At 44.4% G+C, this 15,429-nt stretch overlaps 1 protein-coding gene across 1 annotated transcript in view; it reads right to left on the bottom strand.

Annotated features, from left to right (window-relative positions):
• The window catches only part of LOC141052038 (cytochrome P450 2A6-like), a 257,099-nt gene extending 242,087 nt beyond the window's left edge, over positions 1 to 15,012 (bottom strand). The window contains exons 1-2 of the mRNA XM_073549218.1: positions 14,807 to 15,012; positions 14,546 to 14,708 (exon numbers count right to left, since the gene is read on the bottom strand). Of these exons, the coding sequence (XP_073405319.1) occupies positions 14,546 to 14,708; positions 14,807 to 14,974 (331 nt within the window). The 5' untranslated portion in view covers positions 14,975 to 15,012. The remainder of the gene's footprint in view (positions 1 to 14,545; positions 14,709 to 14,806) is intronic.
• Between the last annotated feature and the right edge of the window lie 417 nt (positions 15,013 to 15,429).

Here is a 15,429-nt window from a genome sequence, read left to right as displayed (position 1 = left end):
ACTGTCTGTACAAATCCCCTCTGAAATGTAAAGTGCTGCGGAATATGTCGGCGCTATAGAAATAAAATGTATTATTATTATTATCTCTGAATCTCAAGTCGCTCCTTGGAACAATGTTGTCAGAGGATTACGTCACTTTTACGGACTGACAATAAAACATACGAAACCGCACTTAAAATGAATTTTAGTGGAAAAAATGTTAAGAAACATTCTTTACAAGATAATGACCTGCATATAAGGCAAAATAAATAAGAAGAAAATGCTCCTCCACACTTAGGGCTTAGTTCACACACAGTGTTTTTGCAAGTTTGTATTGGTGAAAAAGCATTCTACAGGAAATATAATTTTACCATTGAAATACCTTATGTGGCCATGTAGTGCGTGAGACATGATCAGACACATTGAAAGTCTTTTTTTTTTTTTTGAAGTGCCGTCAGCCAGCCACCACTATTTGAAGAAGAATAGAAAACAACAAGGGACTCAACAAATTAGCTTGTGGATGGTGCTCAAGTAGTAGGGTATCCAACCCGTAATATAAGCAAAGATAAACTTGGCGCTCAAATTGGTGAACAAGACTCATATCATGGGGTTAAAATATAACAAACCCCCTTACAATCTCATGTGCATTACCCTCTCTACACACTGCAGCGTCCACATTGTGGCACAACATGCTCCCACCACTCGTACATGTGTTTGCTACATTCAACAGGTTGCACATTGAGGGGTTAAATTATAGCGATCCCTCCTACAGTCTTACATGCATTGCGCCCCGCTGAACTCAGCAGCGTCTATATGCACAACACAACATTTCCTAACTGCGCATGCGCATCAGAACGGCGCATAGTCACGTGACCGCGATGACGTGGCAAGGGCTTCTGAGTGCGCCCACTAAAAACACGGAAGTTCACACATGGACCATGCATCCTCCACTTCAGCGGTGTGTCCTGCAAGCGTCCGGGACACCTAAGGCTATGTGCACACGCTGCAGATTCACCCGCGGATTTGTATCTGCGGATCCGCAGGTAAAACCACAGCTAAAGTGACCTGCGGTTTTACCTGCGGATTGGCCAGCGGTTTTCCCCTGCAGTTTGACACCTGGACAATGGAACAGGTGGCAAACCGCAGCGGAATCCGCAGAAAGAAGTGACATGTCAATTCTTTCTGCGGATTCAAAACTGCAGCTTTTCCGCAGTTGAAAATCTGCAGCATGTGCACAGCAGAATGTAAATCCCATAGGATAACATGCTCCTGTACACTGTCTGCAGAACTGCTGCAGATCCGCAGAGGCCAAATCCGCAGCAGAAACCGCAGCGTGTGCACATAGCCTAACGCAGGTATTACTCAAGATGACAGCCCCTGTCTCATATCACATTAACAACAACTGAATCTTTGCCTCTGTGATTCTTTTTCCCTCACAGCGCTTTGCAACAGCGACGGTAGTCACCATGTATGGACACGCTGCACGTAACCTCATCTTCATATACAGCACCCAGGTAATGCTGGGCATATGGCAATCCTAAGTGCATACAACACGCAAGTACACATTACCAGCCACATGTCTTTCCCTTACAGCGTTTTACCACAGCGACATTAATCGCCAGAAAAGGACGCGCTGCACTGAATTTTGACCCCTCACATAGCATTCAGGTAATACTGGGCACATGGCAAACTCATAGAGTGAACTCATAGTACATGCGAGGCACAGAAGTACAAAATCTGCCACATGCTTTTTTCTTCACAGCACTTTACCACAGCGACGGCAGTCGCCATGTATGGACACGCTACATTACATTTTTGCCTCCTCAAATAGCATTCAGGTAATGTGTGACATATAACAAAAACAGATAGCAACATCATAGTACATAAGGCACAGCTGGTGGCTAGCCGTGATTTCTTTTTCGTATAGATAACATACTGCATTGGTTAATACTTGTGACTTTCTCCTCTTCTCATCCTTCCAACTTTTTGGAAGCACACTGTCATATCCTACTGAGCCAGGTGACTCTTGGCTTTTCTCTTATCTTAAGAGCACTGGGGAGCACTCATATCCTTTACAGTTATAAGAATATAAAAGTACCGTGTGCACTCCTGTCTATACACATCTTTCCTTAATAATACCATATATTCTTGTATCTTATGTAATTTGTTTGGACCAAAAAAGTTCACATTGTGAAATCATTTTCCGCTGCAGCAACAATATTATGTTTCTTCATGACAGAAGGAAACTTAATATATTTGTCTTAGGCTAGTTTCACACTAGCGCATATTCCATGCATGTCGCTAAGCCCCGCCCCCTGCCGGCTCCCTGCCCGCCCCATCCGGTCATCGTCTCCTACTATCGCACACGGCCGCATGCGATCTGTGCACCCTATCTTTAGCATAGGGTGCGCAGATCGTGCACTGGCCGTGCACTAGTAGGATTTTAGCATGCGATGCGCACTTTTGAAGGTGCGCCGGTGTGCGCCGAATGCAGCATGTTGCATTTCGGCGCGCTCGGCGCACCTTCAAAAGTGTGCAGCGCACGCTAAAATCCTACTAGCGGACGGCCAGCGCACCCTAGGCTAAAGATAGGGTGCGCAGATCGCATGCGGCCGTGTGCGATAGTAGGAGGCAATGACCGGATGGGGCGGGCAGGGAGCCGGCAGGGGGCGAGGCTTAGCGGCACCGAGCGCTGCGTGGAATATGCGCTAGTGTGAAACTAGCCTTATATAAAAAAAATGCATCGTACAGCTTTTTCTATTTTTTTTCCATTTTATTTATCTCTGTTTATTTTTCTCTTTATCTTGTATCTTGTATATTTTAGTAAGATATCAATCATTACTCTGATGAAGGTCCAGTGTGGGAACGAAAACGTTCAGTAATTTCTTTTTTGTCTGGATGCAAAATAAATGGAATTTTCTCTTTTTTTTCACCAATTTGACTGCCAAGTTTATCGTTACTATTTGTAGAAGGCAATCAGGTGGCCTTTTCTATTGCTAGAGGGATAGCAAGTGTCTTGTGGACAGATAAGCCCCCGTCACAATAAGCGATGCACCAGCGATCCCGACAACGATATGACCTTGTCAGGATCGCTGGTGTGTCGCTGCATGATCACTGGTGAGCTGTCAAACAGGCAGATCTCACCAGCGATCAGGACCAGCGACGTGGGTAACAAGCTTAGTTACCCGCTGTGTACCATGGATATGAGCATGCTGGTATCCAGGGTACACAGTGGGTAACTAAGCAACCCGCACGCTTAGTTACCTGCTGTTTACCTTGGATACCAGAACCCAGCTTCTGCTTACAGCGCTGGGAGCTCACTGATTGATGGTCTCCCACTGCCACACGCAGCAATGCATGCTGGCCAGCAGGAGACCAACGATCAAAAAAATGTCCAGGATATTAGAGCACGATCAGTGATACCTGGCGGGGGGGAGGTCACTGATACGTGTCACACACAGCGAGATCACTGGTGAAATCGCTGTTGCGTCACAAAACTTGTGACTCAGCAGCGATCTTGCTAGCGAGCTCGCTTAGTGTGACGGGGGGGCTATAGAGTTTTTTGGTAAGTCACATCATTCTATTGCTTAGTGTAAATGAGGGGTACAAATAACAAATAAAAGAACACAGTAGTTGCAGTCAAATATGGTGAAGGTTCAAATATATTTTAAGGTTTTGCTGCCTGTGGCCCTTGGTACCTTGAAATGTGAAGATTCCTAAAAGGATTTTGGGTCGCAATATAGTGCCCGGGGTCAGAATGCTGGGTTTGCATCGTAGTAGGTCATGGGTCCCACCATCAGGTCATTATTGGCATTACTGTTGTATTGGGCCCCTGACCCCAGGGTGCAATAAAGTGCTGTGTGCGGCGCACATCTCGGTGTCAGGAGCTTTCCCAGAGCTTCACGGTCATCTAACCTGAACGAATATGCAGCTGCAGCTCCCTCTGCCTTTTCTGGCATTCTAGTCAGGTGACAGCACATACATGATGATGTCATTGCATATGTGCTAGCATGTACAGTATGAGTTCCACTGGCCATTGCCAAAACCCGAGAAGCAGATCTGTGCCTGCAAGCAGGGGTGGATTAAGGGTAGCCAGGGCTCCGGACTGTTCAGACTCTGTGGGCCCCTCGGTCATATGACGGGGTCATGTGACGGGGTCGGGAAGTCACTAGTTTTCATGACGCATACTGTGCGTCAAGGAGTGGGAAGGGGTTAAATACTGAGGTAAAAAACTCAAAAAATACACGTGTGCACGAGGCCTCACAAATACTGAGGTAAAAAACACCAAATACTCAGTGTGTCGATGAGGTCTTACAAATACTGAGTGAAAAACTCACCAAATACTCAGCGTATGCACGAGGCCTTATAAATACTGAGGTAAAAGCTCACCAAATACTCAGCGTGGGCACGAGGCATTACAAATACTGGAAGGCTTCCACCCAACATCTAGTCCTGACTCACCTGTACCTAACATCGAAACCAGCTAATAGTCTGCAATCACCTGCTGACCTGGACCCATGACCTGTCAGACAAGTGACTTCACATGAGTCACACAGAGGCTTCTGCTTCATGAACTTCCCCAGATAGAAGAAGCAGCCTCCGGTGTGCAGCCTGTGGCCGGATTCACAGGAAGAGACGCTCCTCGTCACAGGCTGTGCCCGACATGTCAGCAGAGCTGTTAACGCCACAGACAAGTCGCCGTCTCATCACACACTGGACACGACGCTGCATCTGCCGACGTACAAGCACACATTGCGCAATATTAGTCATGTCCCAGATGTTCAGCATGTGGAGGACCACGGGGGGACAAAAAAGACCCCAGGATTGTAACAGGAGCATGGGAAAGTGGACGGCGGTGGGAGTGGCAGGGTTTATATAGGGGTTGGAGTAAGAAAAAAAAAAAAATATATATATATATATATATATATATATACACACACACACATATTACTACATGCGGGCAGCACACACATGCACAATCCTCAGGTTGTATAACTTTCAACTGGTCAAAACATTTCTCACAGTAGTTCAAGAAAAAACATGGAAGGAATAAAGTACACCTCATAGTAACTTATGTTTGAGGCAGAGGTGATAAGACCTGTCATCTCGTGCCCACCTTACTAGAGGTGCCCACTGCCCACATATAACAAAGTTGATGGAAACAGACAACTTCCACTATGATGATTGGCTACCGGCCGCCCGACCACACCCATTTCACAACTAGTCACACCCATGTCCACACCACAACCACACCCATTTAGCACTGCTGATCACACTGACTGGTACTGAGGGCACAGTGGCTGGCATTGTGGGCACAATGGCTGGTACTGTGGGCACATTGGCTGGTACTGAGGAAAAGAAAGAACATAGAGAAAGAAAAAAGAACAGAGAGAGAGAAAGAAAGGAGAGAGAAAGAAAGGAAAGAGAAAGAAAGGAGAGAGAGAAAGAAAGAAAGAAAGAAAGGAGAGAGAGAGAAAGAAAGAAGAAAGAAAGTGAGAAACAGAGAGAGAAAACGAAAGAACAGAGAGAAAGAAAGAGGGGAAAAAAGAAAGAACAGAGGGGAAAGAAAGAGGGGACAGAAAAAAAGAACAAAGAGAGAGAAAAAGAAAGGAGAAAGAGCAGAGAGGGAGAGAGAAAGAAAGAGGGGGAAAGAAAGAATAGAGAGAAAGAAAGAACAGAGAGAAAGAAAGAAAGGGGAAAGAAAGAACAGAGAGAAAGAAAGAGGGGAAGAAAGAAAGAACAGAGCAAAAGAAAGGAAGAAAAGAGAGAGAGAAAGAAAGATTACAGAGAGAAAGAAAGAGGGGAAAGAAAGAGAAAAAGAACAGAGTGAAAGAAAGAACAGAGAGAAAGAGAAAGAAAGAACAGAGAGAGAGAAAGAAAAATTCTATAAAGATACCATACCAGTCTGGCTCACATTGTAGTGCCCACCTGAGGCTCCTGGTGCAGAACATTTAGTGATCCACTCACATGGCCGACATCCCCGAGTCCAAGGCGATCCTGCTGTCCGCGCTAATGGAGGAGGACACAGTGATGGATCTGAAGCATTCCCTGAAGTGCCTCCATGGTTCCGTCACAATCTCCTCCCGAAATTACCTCATTTACGGTCAGCATCCAGCACGTCACTTCCGATGGAACGTCACGTGTGAGTTTTCAAGTGCTCCTCGGAGCTCCGCCGTGTACTCCTGTGTCCGGTTGGGAGGTATGAATGCTCCCCATCATACACCTTGTACATGCATGGCTCCACACACCTCATACACACACGGTTCCGCTTTGTATGCCTCATACACACACGGCTACACTCAGTACACACATGGCTCTGCTCTATAAACCTCGTACACGCGCGGCTCCGCTCCATACACCTCGCACACATGGCTCCACTCAGTACACACATGGCTCTGATCCATAAACCTCGTACACATGCGGCTCTGCTCCATACACCTTGTACACATGCGGCCACACTCTGTAAATCTTGTACACATGCGGCTTTGCTCCACACCTCGTACACACGCGGCTTCGCTCCGCTCCGTAAACACACGGCTCAGCTCCGTACACTTTGTACACACACGGCTCCACTCTGTACATCTCATACACACACTCGGCTCCACTCCGTACACCTCGTAAACACGCGGCTCCGCTCCGTACACCTCATACACATACGGCTCCGCTCCGTACACATATGGCTCCATTCTGTACAGGTCGTGCACACACGGCTCCGCTCCATACACATCGTACACACGCGGCTCCAGTCCGTACACGTCCTACACACTAAGCTCCGCTCCGTACACGTCCTACACACGCGGCTCCGCTCCGTACACGTCCTACACACTAAGCTCCGCTCTGTACACGTCCTACCCATGCGGATCCGCTCCGCACACCTCGTACACATGCGGCTCCGCTCCGTACACCTCGAACACGTGCGGTTCTGTTCCGTACACCTCATACACGCGCGGCTCTGCTCTGTCCACCTCGTACACGCGTGGCTCCGCTCCGTCCACCTCGTACATGCACGGCTCCGTTCTGTACACCTCGTACACACACGCACCTTCATCCACCCTGTAAACCCCTCCTGACCCCACACTTGACTGATTCAGCACGATGACAGCACAGCAGAGTCCTGCATAGTTACATACATCGAGGGCTGCGCACCTGTGATGAGGGCACATTAGGGGAGGAGTCAGGAGTTACATGATCAGGGGCCTCCAATTGAGATGCCTGATCATGTGACCCCTGACTCCTCCTCTTCTGTGACCTCATCACAGGTCCTGTGCGCACAGAGCAGGGATTTATCAGTGAAGGGCTGTGGGGGCCGGTGGCGGATTATAATGGGGCAATTTACCCTGGGCTGGAGGGCCCCCCCACACCAATGAGCCCTGGGCTACCGCCCATATTGGCCTCATTATAATCCGCCACTGTGGCTGCAAGGGATCATCAGTGAGGTAAGTATGAAAAACTTTTTTTTTCTTTATAAAATGAATTAAATGTATGAGGGGGACTGCAAATGATGAAGAGGGGGGGCCGACTGCAAATGATGAAGTGAGGAGACTGCAAATGGTTGAAATGGAAGGAGGGGGACAGAAAATGAGGTAGGGCAGGGGGACTGCAAATGGTGAAGTGGGGAGAGGAGTACTGCAAATCGTGAAATGGGGGAGGGGGACTGCAAATGATGAAGTGGAGGGAGGGGGACTGCAAATGGTGAAGTGGAGGGAGGGGGACTGCAAATGATGAAGTAGAGGGAGGGGGACTGCAAATGGTGAAGTGGGAGAGAGAGACTGCAAATGATGAAGTGGAGGGAGGGGGACTGCAAATGATGAAGTGGAGGGAGGGGGACTGCAAATGATGAAGTGGAGGGAGGAGGACTGCAAATGATGAAGTGGGGGAGGGGGATTGAAAATGAAGTAGGGCAGGGGGACTGCTAGTGGTGAAGGGGGGAGGGGGATTGCAAATACTGAAGTAGGGGAGGGGGACTGCAAATGATGTAGTTGGAGGACTGCAAATGATAAAGTGAGGGGGGGACTGCAAATGAAGTGCAGGGGATGCAATTTATGAAGTGATGGGGGTCTGCAAATGATGTAATGGGGAGGGATACTGCAAATGATGAAGTGAGGGGGACTACAAATGATGACGTGGAAGGAGGGGGACTGAAAATGATGAAGTTAGGGGGACTGCAAAATATAAAGGGAGTGGGGACTGCAAATGAAGTGGGGGCTGCAAATGATGAAGTGGGGGGAGGGGGACTGAAAATGATAAAGTTGAGGGGACTGCAAAAGATAAAATGAAGGGGAACTGCAAATTAAGTAGGGGGGGATGGAAATGATGAACTATTACTGTCATGTGGCTAAAAAATATCAAAGATTTTATTTAAAAGTTTACTAACATTTTAGGAAATTAGTATATTGGCTCATTCAAATGTCATATGCAGTTCTGCCAATGATACCAAAGGAGGTTGGGAGCAAAGAAGCGCAACAGGGTCTTAATCGATACAACAGGTATATTGGTGGGGAGTGCTTGCTCACCTGAAGGGTTTGTACAATTCCATAACAGTCTCAAGGCTTTGAAACATCAGCTGTTGCCAGACCACACGTCACAAAACCAGGATAGTACTGCACAGGAAATTGAGTGTTTTTTCTACACTGCTGGTGGAGTTCCAAAGGAGGGATCCAGGACACACAAGGGTGGAAGCAATACAGTTTCAAAGTCGACGCATTTCGAAGTTATCAAACTTTTTCCTCAGCACACAGCCACAGTGAAGATGCATTGACAAATAGACAGCCTTATAAGAGATGTTGTCATTTGAATAAAAGTGTCAAAAAGGGATAACATCTGTGGAAGTTCACCTTTCACCCGTTACAAACGTGATTAAAAAAATTTATATAAATGGGTAAAAATAAGGAAAAAAAGAAGTCATAAGAATAAAAAAACTTTAAAAACATCAATTACGAGGTGTCTTATTTGTAAAAATACATCTTTCTATCTATTGTCTATATATATATATATATATATATAAAGATGATAATAATGTTCCTATAGAAAATAAAATATAAACATATCGACGGTAATTGAACCAGTGTTGTCAGGATCAGGGTTTTCACTATCCTTGAGTTTGTTATAGATTGAGCCACAAAGGACAGGTGAAATGAAGGGGGGTAGAAAAGTGTATCTGAGATAAAAGGATAGTTACAAGCCTATATGAAACAAAGAGTCTTTGAAAAAATTATTAGTCAACAAAACCATATGGGTTTGAAATGTGTCAATAAAAATATATTGAAAGAACTCAGAAAAAAATAGTGGGAAGAAGTAAAATTTTCTGCATCCCCTTTTTTCTATTTTCTTTTAAAGTTAAATGCATTTTTATATTATTATATTACAGTATATGTTTATATTTTATTTTCATACATATTTTTCCATTGGAAATTTTTTTATCATATATACATATAAATGTATTTTTACACAAATAAGACACCCCAAAAGTAATATTTTTTAAAGTTTTTTATTCTTATGTCTTCTTTTTTCCTTATTTTTCCCCATATACAGTGGGGAAAAAAAGTATTTAGTCAGTCAGCAATAGTGCAAGTTCCACCACTTAAAAAGATGAGAGGCATCTGTAATTTACATCAAAGGTAGACCTCAACTATGGGAGACAAACTGAGAAAAAAAAATCCAGAAAATCACATTGTCTGTTTTTTTTTCATTTTATTTGCATATTATGGTGGAAAATAAGTATTTGGTCAGAAACAAGCAATCAAGATTTCTGGCTCTCACAGACCTGTAACTTCTTCTTTAAGAGTCTCCTCTTTCCTCCACTCATTACCTGTAGTAATGGCACCTGTTTAAACTTGTTATCAGTATAAAAAGACACCTGTGCACACCCTCAAACAGTCTGACTCCAAACTCCACTATGGTGAAGACTAGAGTTGAGCGATACCGTCCGATACTTCAAAGTATCGGATCGGAATGGATCGGCCGATCTTAAAAAAAAGTATCGGTATCGCCGATTCCGATACCGGAAGTCCCATTCAAGTCTATGGGACTTCCGGTATCGGAATAAGAAAAATCCTGTTTTTCCCTTGTACAGCCTCTCTGGGGTCTGTACGGGCCTTTCGGGGGGCTGTGCCGGCCTGCCAGGGGGTCTGTGCAGGCTCCGGTGGTCTGTGACGGCCTGCCGGGGGGCTGTGCAGGCTCCGGTGGGCTGTGCCGGCCTGCCGGGGAGCTGTGCCGGCCTGCCGGGGGGCTGTGCCAGCCTGCCGGGGGGCTGTGCAGGCTCCGGGGGGCTGTGCCGGCTTCGGGGGTCTGTGCAGGCATCGTCCGATGGGACTACAAGTCCCATCGGGCGATGCCTGCTACCATGACAGTGATTGACACATTAGCCAATGATGGGACAGTAGTAGTCCCATCATCCGGCTAATGTGTTGAATGTAAAAAAAAAAAAAAAAAAAAATTACATACTACATACATACTACATACATACTACATGCATGCTACATACATACCACATACATACTACATACATACTACATACATACCACATATATACTACATACATACTACATACAATACATTCATACAATACATACATAGACATACAGTACATATAACATAGAGTAACATACTTACCAATACTTGTCACATTGTTCCCCAAAGCCATTGTCTTTTACGGAATAAATATTAACATAACAAACCACAAAAATACTCACCCACGATCCGAAGCAGTCCACGAGTGTGTCCCACGACGATCTTGGGTAGAGAACTGCAGCATCAGCTGTTGCTGCCGTTCTCTACGGGCTGCAGGAATCCAATGACGGAAGGTAGGTATCCTTCCGCACTGTATTCCTCCGCCACTTAAAAAAAAAAAAGTCCCTAGTCTCACTTTATGCCATTGATGTGTGGGAAATTCCCACACAGCAATGGCATAAAGTGAGACTAGGGACTTTTTTTTTTTAAGTGGCGGAGGAATACAGTGCGGAAGGATACCTACCTTCCGTCATTGGATTCCTGCAGCCCGTAGAGAACGGCAGCAACAGCTGATGCTGCAGTTCTCTACCCAAGATCGTCGTGGGACACACTCGTGGACTGCTTCGGATCGTGGGTGAGTATTTTTGTGGTTTGTTATGTTAATATTTATTCCGTAAAAGACAATGGCTTCGGGGAACAATGTGACAAGTATTGGTAAGTATGTTACTCTATGTTATATGTACTGTATGTCTATGTATGTATTGTATGAATGTATTGTATGTAGTATGTATGTAGTATATATGTGGTATGTATGTAGCATGTAGTATGTATGTAGTATGTATGTAGCATGCATGTAGCATGCAGTATGTATGTAGCATGCATGTAGTATATATGTAGTATGTATGTAGCATGTAGTATGTATGTGGTATGTATGTGGTATGTATGTAGCATGTAGTATGTATGTAGCATGCATGTAGTATGTATGTAGTATGTATGTATTATATATGTAGCATGTAGTATGTATGTAGCATGCATGTAGTATATATGTAGTATGTATGTAGCATGTAGTATGTATGTAGCATGCATGTAGTATATATGTAGTATGTATGTAGCATGTAGTATGTATGTAGTATGTATGTAGTATGTATGTGGTATGTATGTAGCATGTAGTATGTATGTAGCATGCATGTAGTATGTATGTAGTATGTATGTAGTATATATGTATGTATGTAGCATGTAGTATGTATGTAGCATGCATGTAGTATATATGTAGTATGTATGTATGTAGTATGTATGTAGTATATATGTAGCATGTAGTATGTATGTAGCATGCATGTAGTATATATGTGTTATGTATGTAGTATGTATGTGGTATATATGTAGTATGTATGTGGTATGTATGTAGTATGTATGTAGCATGCATGTAGTATGTATGTAGTATGTATGTAGTATATATGTAGCATGTAGTATGTATGTAGCATGCATGTAGTATATATGTAGTATGTATGTAGCATGTAGTATGTATGTAGCATGCATGTAGTATATATGTAGTATGTATGTAGCATGTAGTATGTATGTAGTATGTATGTAGTATGTATGTGGTATGTATGTAGCATGTAGTATGTATGTAGCATGCATGTAGTATGTATGTAGTATGTATGTAGTATATATGTAGTATGTATGTAGCATGTAGTATGTATGTAGCATGCATGTAGTATATATGTAGTATGTATGTATGTAGTATGTATGTAGTATATATGTAGCATGTAGTATGTATGTAGCATGCATGTAGTATATATGTGTTATGTATGTAGTATGTATGTGGTATATATGTAGTATGTATGTGGTATGTATGTAGTATGTATGTAGCATGCATGTAGTATGTATGTAGTATTTTTTTTTTTTTTAACATTTAACACATTAGCCGGATGATGGGACTATTACTGTCCCATCATTGGCTAATGTGTCAATCACTGTCATGGTAGCAGGCATAGCCAGATGGGACTTGTAGTCCCATCGGACGATGCTTGCACAGACCCCCGGACATCAGCACAACCCCCCGGCAGGCCGGCACAGCCCCCCGGCAGGCCGGTACAGACCCCCATAGGGTGCACAGACCACCGTCAGGCCGGCACAGCCCCCCGGCAGGCCGGTACAGACCCCCACAGGGTGCACAGACCACCGGCAGGCCGGCACAGCCCCCCGGCAGGCCGGTACAGACCCCGGGCAGTCCACACAGCCCCCCGGCAGGCCGGCAGAGACCCCCGGAAGGCCCGAAATGACGGCGCATCATGATGCGCACACACCGCGCATCATGATGACGTCAGGCTGTCAATCAACTTTGAACTTCCGATGCCGACTTCCGATATTGAAAAAATATCGGAAGTCGGTATCGGAATTCCGATACAGCAAGTATCGGCCGATACCCGATACTTGCGGTATCGGAATGCTCAACACTAGTGAAGACCAAAGAGCTGTCAAAGGACACCAGAAACAAAATTGTAGCCCTGCACCAGGCTGGGAAGACTGAATCTGCAATAGCCAACCAGCTTGGAGTGAAGAAATCAACTGTGGGAGCAATAATTAGAAAATGGAAGACATACAAGACCACTGATAATCTCCCTCGATCTGGTGCTCCACGCAAAATCCCACCCCGTGGGGTCAGAATGATCACAAGAACGGTGAGCAAAAATCCCAGAACCACGCGGGGGGACCTAGTGAATGAACTGCAGAGAGCTGGGACCAATGTAACAAGGCCTACCATAAGTAACACACTACGCCACCATGGACTCAGATCCTGCAGTGCCAGACGTGTCCCACTGCTTAAGCCTGTACATGTCCGGGCCCGTCTGAAGTTTGTTAGAGAGCATTTGGATGATCCAGAGGAGTTTTGGGAGAATGTCCTTTGGTCTGATGAAACCAAACTGGAACTGTTTGGTAGAAACACAACTTGTCGTGTTTGGAGGAAAAAGAATACTGAGTTGCATCCATTAAACACCATACCTACTGTAAAGCATGGTGGTGGAAACATCATGCTTTGGGGCTGTTTCTCTGCAAAGGGGCCAGGACGACTGATCCGGGTACATGAAAGAATGAATGGGGCCATGTATCGTGAGATTTTGAGTGCAAACCTCCTTCCATCAGCAAGGGCATTGAAGATGAAACGTGGCTGGGTCTTTCAACATGACAATGATCCAAAGCACACCGCCAGGGCAACGAAGGAGTGGCTTCGTAAGAAGCATTTCAAGGTCCTGGAGTGGCCTAGCCAGTCTCCAGATCTCAACCCTATAGAAAACCTTTGGAGGGAGTTGAAAGTCTGTGTTGCCAAGCGAAAAGCCAAAAACATCACTGCTCTAGAGGAGATCTGCATGGAGGAATGGGCCAACATACCAACAACAGTGTGTGGCAACCTTGTGAAGACTTACAGAAAACGTTTGACCTCTGTCATTGCCAACAAAGGATATATCACAAAGTATTGAGATTACATTTTGTTTCTGACCAAATACTTATTTTCCACCATAATATGCAAATAAAATGAAAAAAAAACAGACAATGTGATTTTCTGGATTTTTTTTTCTCAGTTTGTCTCCCATAGTTGAAGTCTACCTATGATGTAAATTACAGACGCCTCTCATCTTTTTAAGTGGTGGAACTTGCACTATTGCTGACTGACTAAATACTTTTTTTCCCCACTGTATGTACATTTTTTAATCCCATTTGTAACGGGTGAAGGGTGAGCTTTGACAGATCATGTCCCTTTTTGCCTTCTTTATTTGAATGCTATGTCTCTTTATAAAGCTGTTTGTCTGAGGAAGAAGTTTGAACACACGTCATAATTAAAAACGCATTGCTTCAACCCTTGTGTGTCCTGGATCCTTCCCGTGGAACTGCACCAGCAGTGAAAAAAAACACTCAATTTTTCTCTACAGTACAGTTCTGTCATTGACATATACATCCGTGCAAAGCATTGACGCTACGACTTGGCATTGAGGCGCTCCTGTCTATGTTTATCAGTTGGAAATCAATAAATGGCTACTATGATAGTTTTATATAGATTGTTATCCTTGTATTTCATCATTTCCTTTATTATGGAATAGTGTTCAAATGTTTTACTTACCATATCCCCGGGTAAAGTTATCCAGTATATATACAGGTCCCCGGGCACCAAATTCTTCTCCTTGGTCAATAAGTGCCTCCTTCACTGCCTCGTATCCACAAAGAACGACCACTGGCCGAGAACCAAAGTAAAGGGTGTACACTGATCCATATTGAGACCAAAGCTGAAAAATAGGTTACACATCGACATGAATCCAAAACGCAAATAAAATAATCTAAAATGTTCCTTTTCCTATCTTACAGAGAAATAAAAGCAAGTGACCTTCATTAGAGAGTTAACCATCTCCCCTCTCTTCATGTGCAGCAATGTTCCTACGAGAGGCAGCGGTGTAGGACCAGGAGGAAGGTTACGTTTTCTGTAAAAGGTGTCCCATGTTGAGTAGATGATAATGCAGGTGAGGACCAGGATTCCCATCCATGTAATGTCCATGTTCACAGACCTAGATCTCACCCTGACTGCACTCAAATAGCTTTCCAGCCAAAAAATGAGAAGAAATACCTTAGGCATGACTAGGCAGAGACAACTTGGTCAGATTCCAATAGAGCAGATATTAACTCCTTACTAACAAGTTATATAATTGGTTTATTTTCAGTAATCATTTTATGTAATACTATCTGCTTTTGCTTTCCTTGTTACAACTGCAATCAAAACAATTGCACTCTCATTTCAAATTAAGTTGTTTTGTAAAACTTACAAACTTCCTGCTAATTATAGGAAACCAAGCAAGAACAATGTCAAGAGCTCTTCACTAAAGAGTAGCGGATTTGGTAGGAAAATGTTCTCCAATCTCAAATTCAGGAAGAACCTTGTACATTCGGATTTGTGTTCGGATTCCCGAACATTTTCCTCAAATTCAGCAAAATTCAGCCAATATTCGGTAAATG

Source organism: Dendrobates tinctorius, unplaced genomic scaffold, assembly GCF_039654945.1.
Source record: "Dendrobates tinctorius isolate UK_male_01 unplaced genomic scaffold, ASM3965494v1 ptg000158l, whole genome shotgun sequence".
Taxonomy (NCBI): domain Eukaryota; kingdom Metazoa; phylum Chordata; class Amphibia; order Anura; family Dendrobatidae; genus Dendrobates; species Dendrobates tinctorius.
This window is presented reverse-complemented; position numbering and strand designations above follow the sequence as displayed.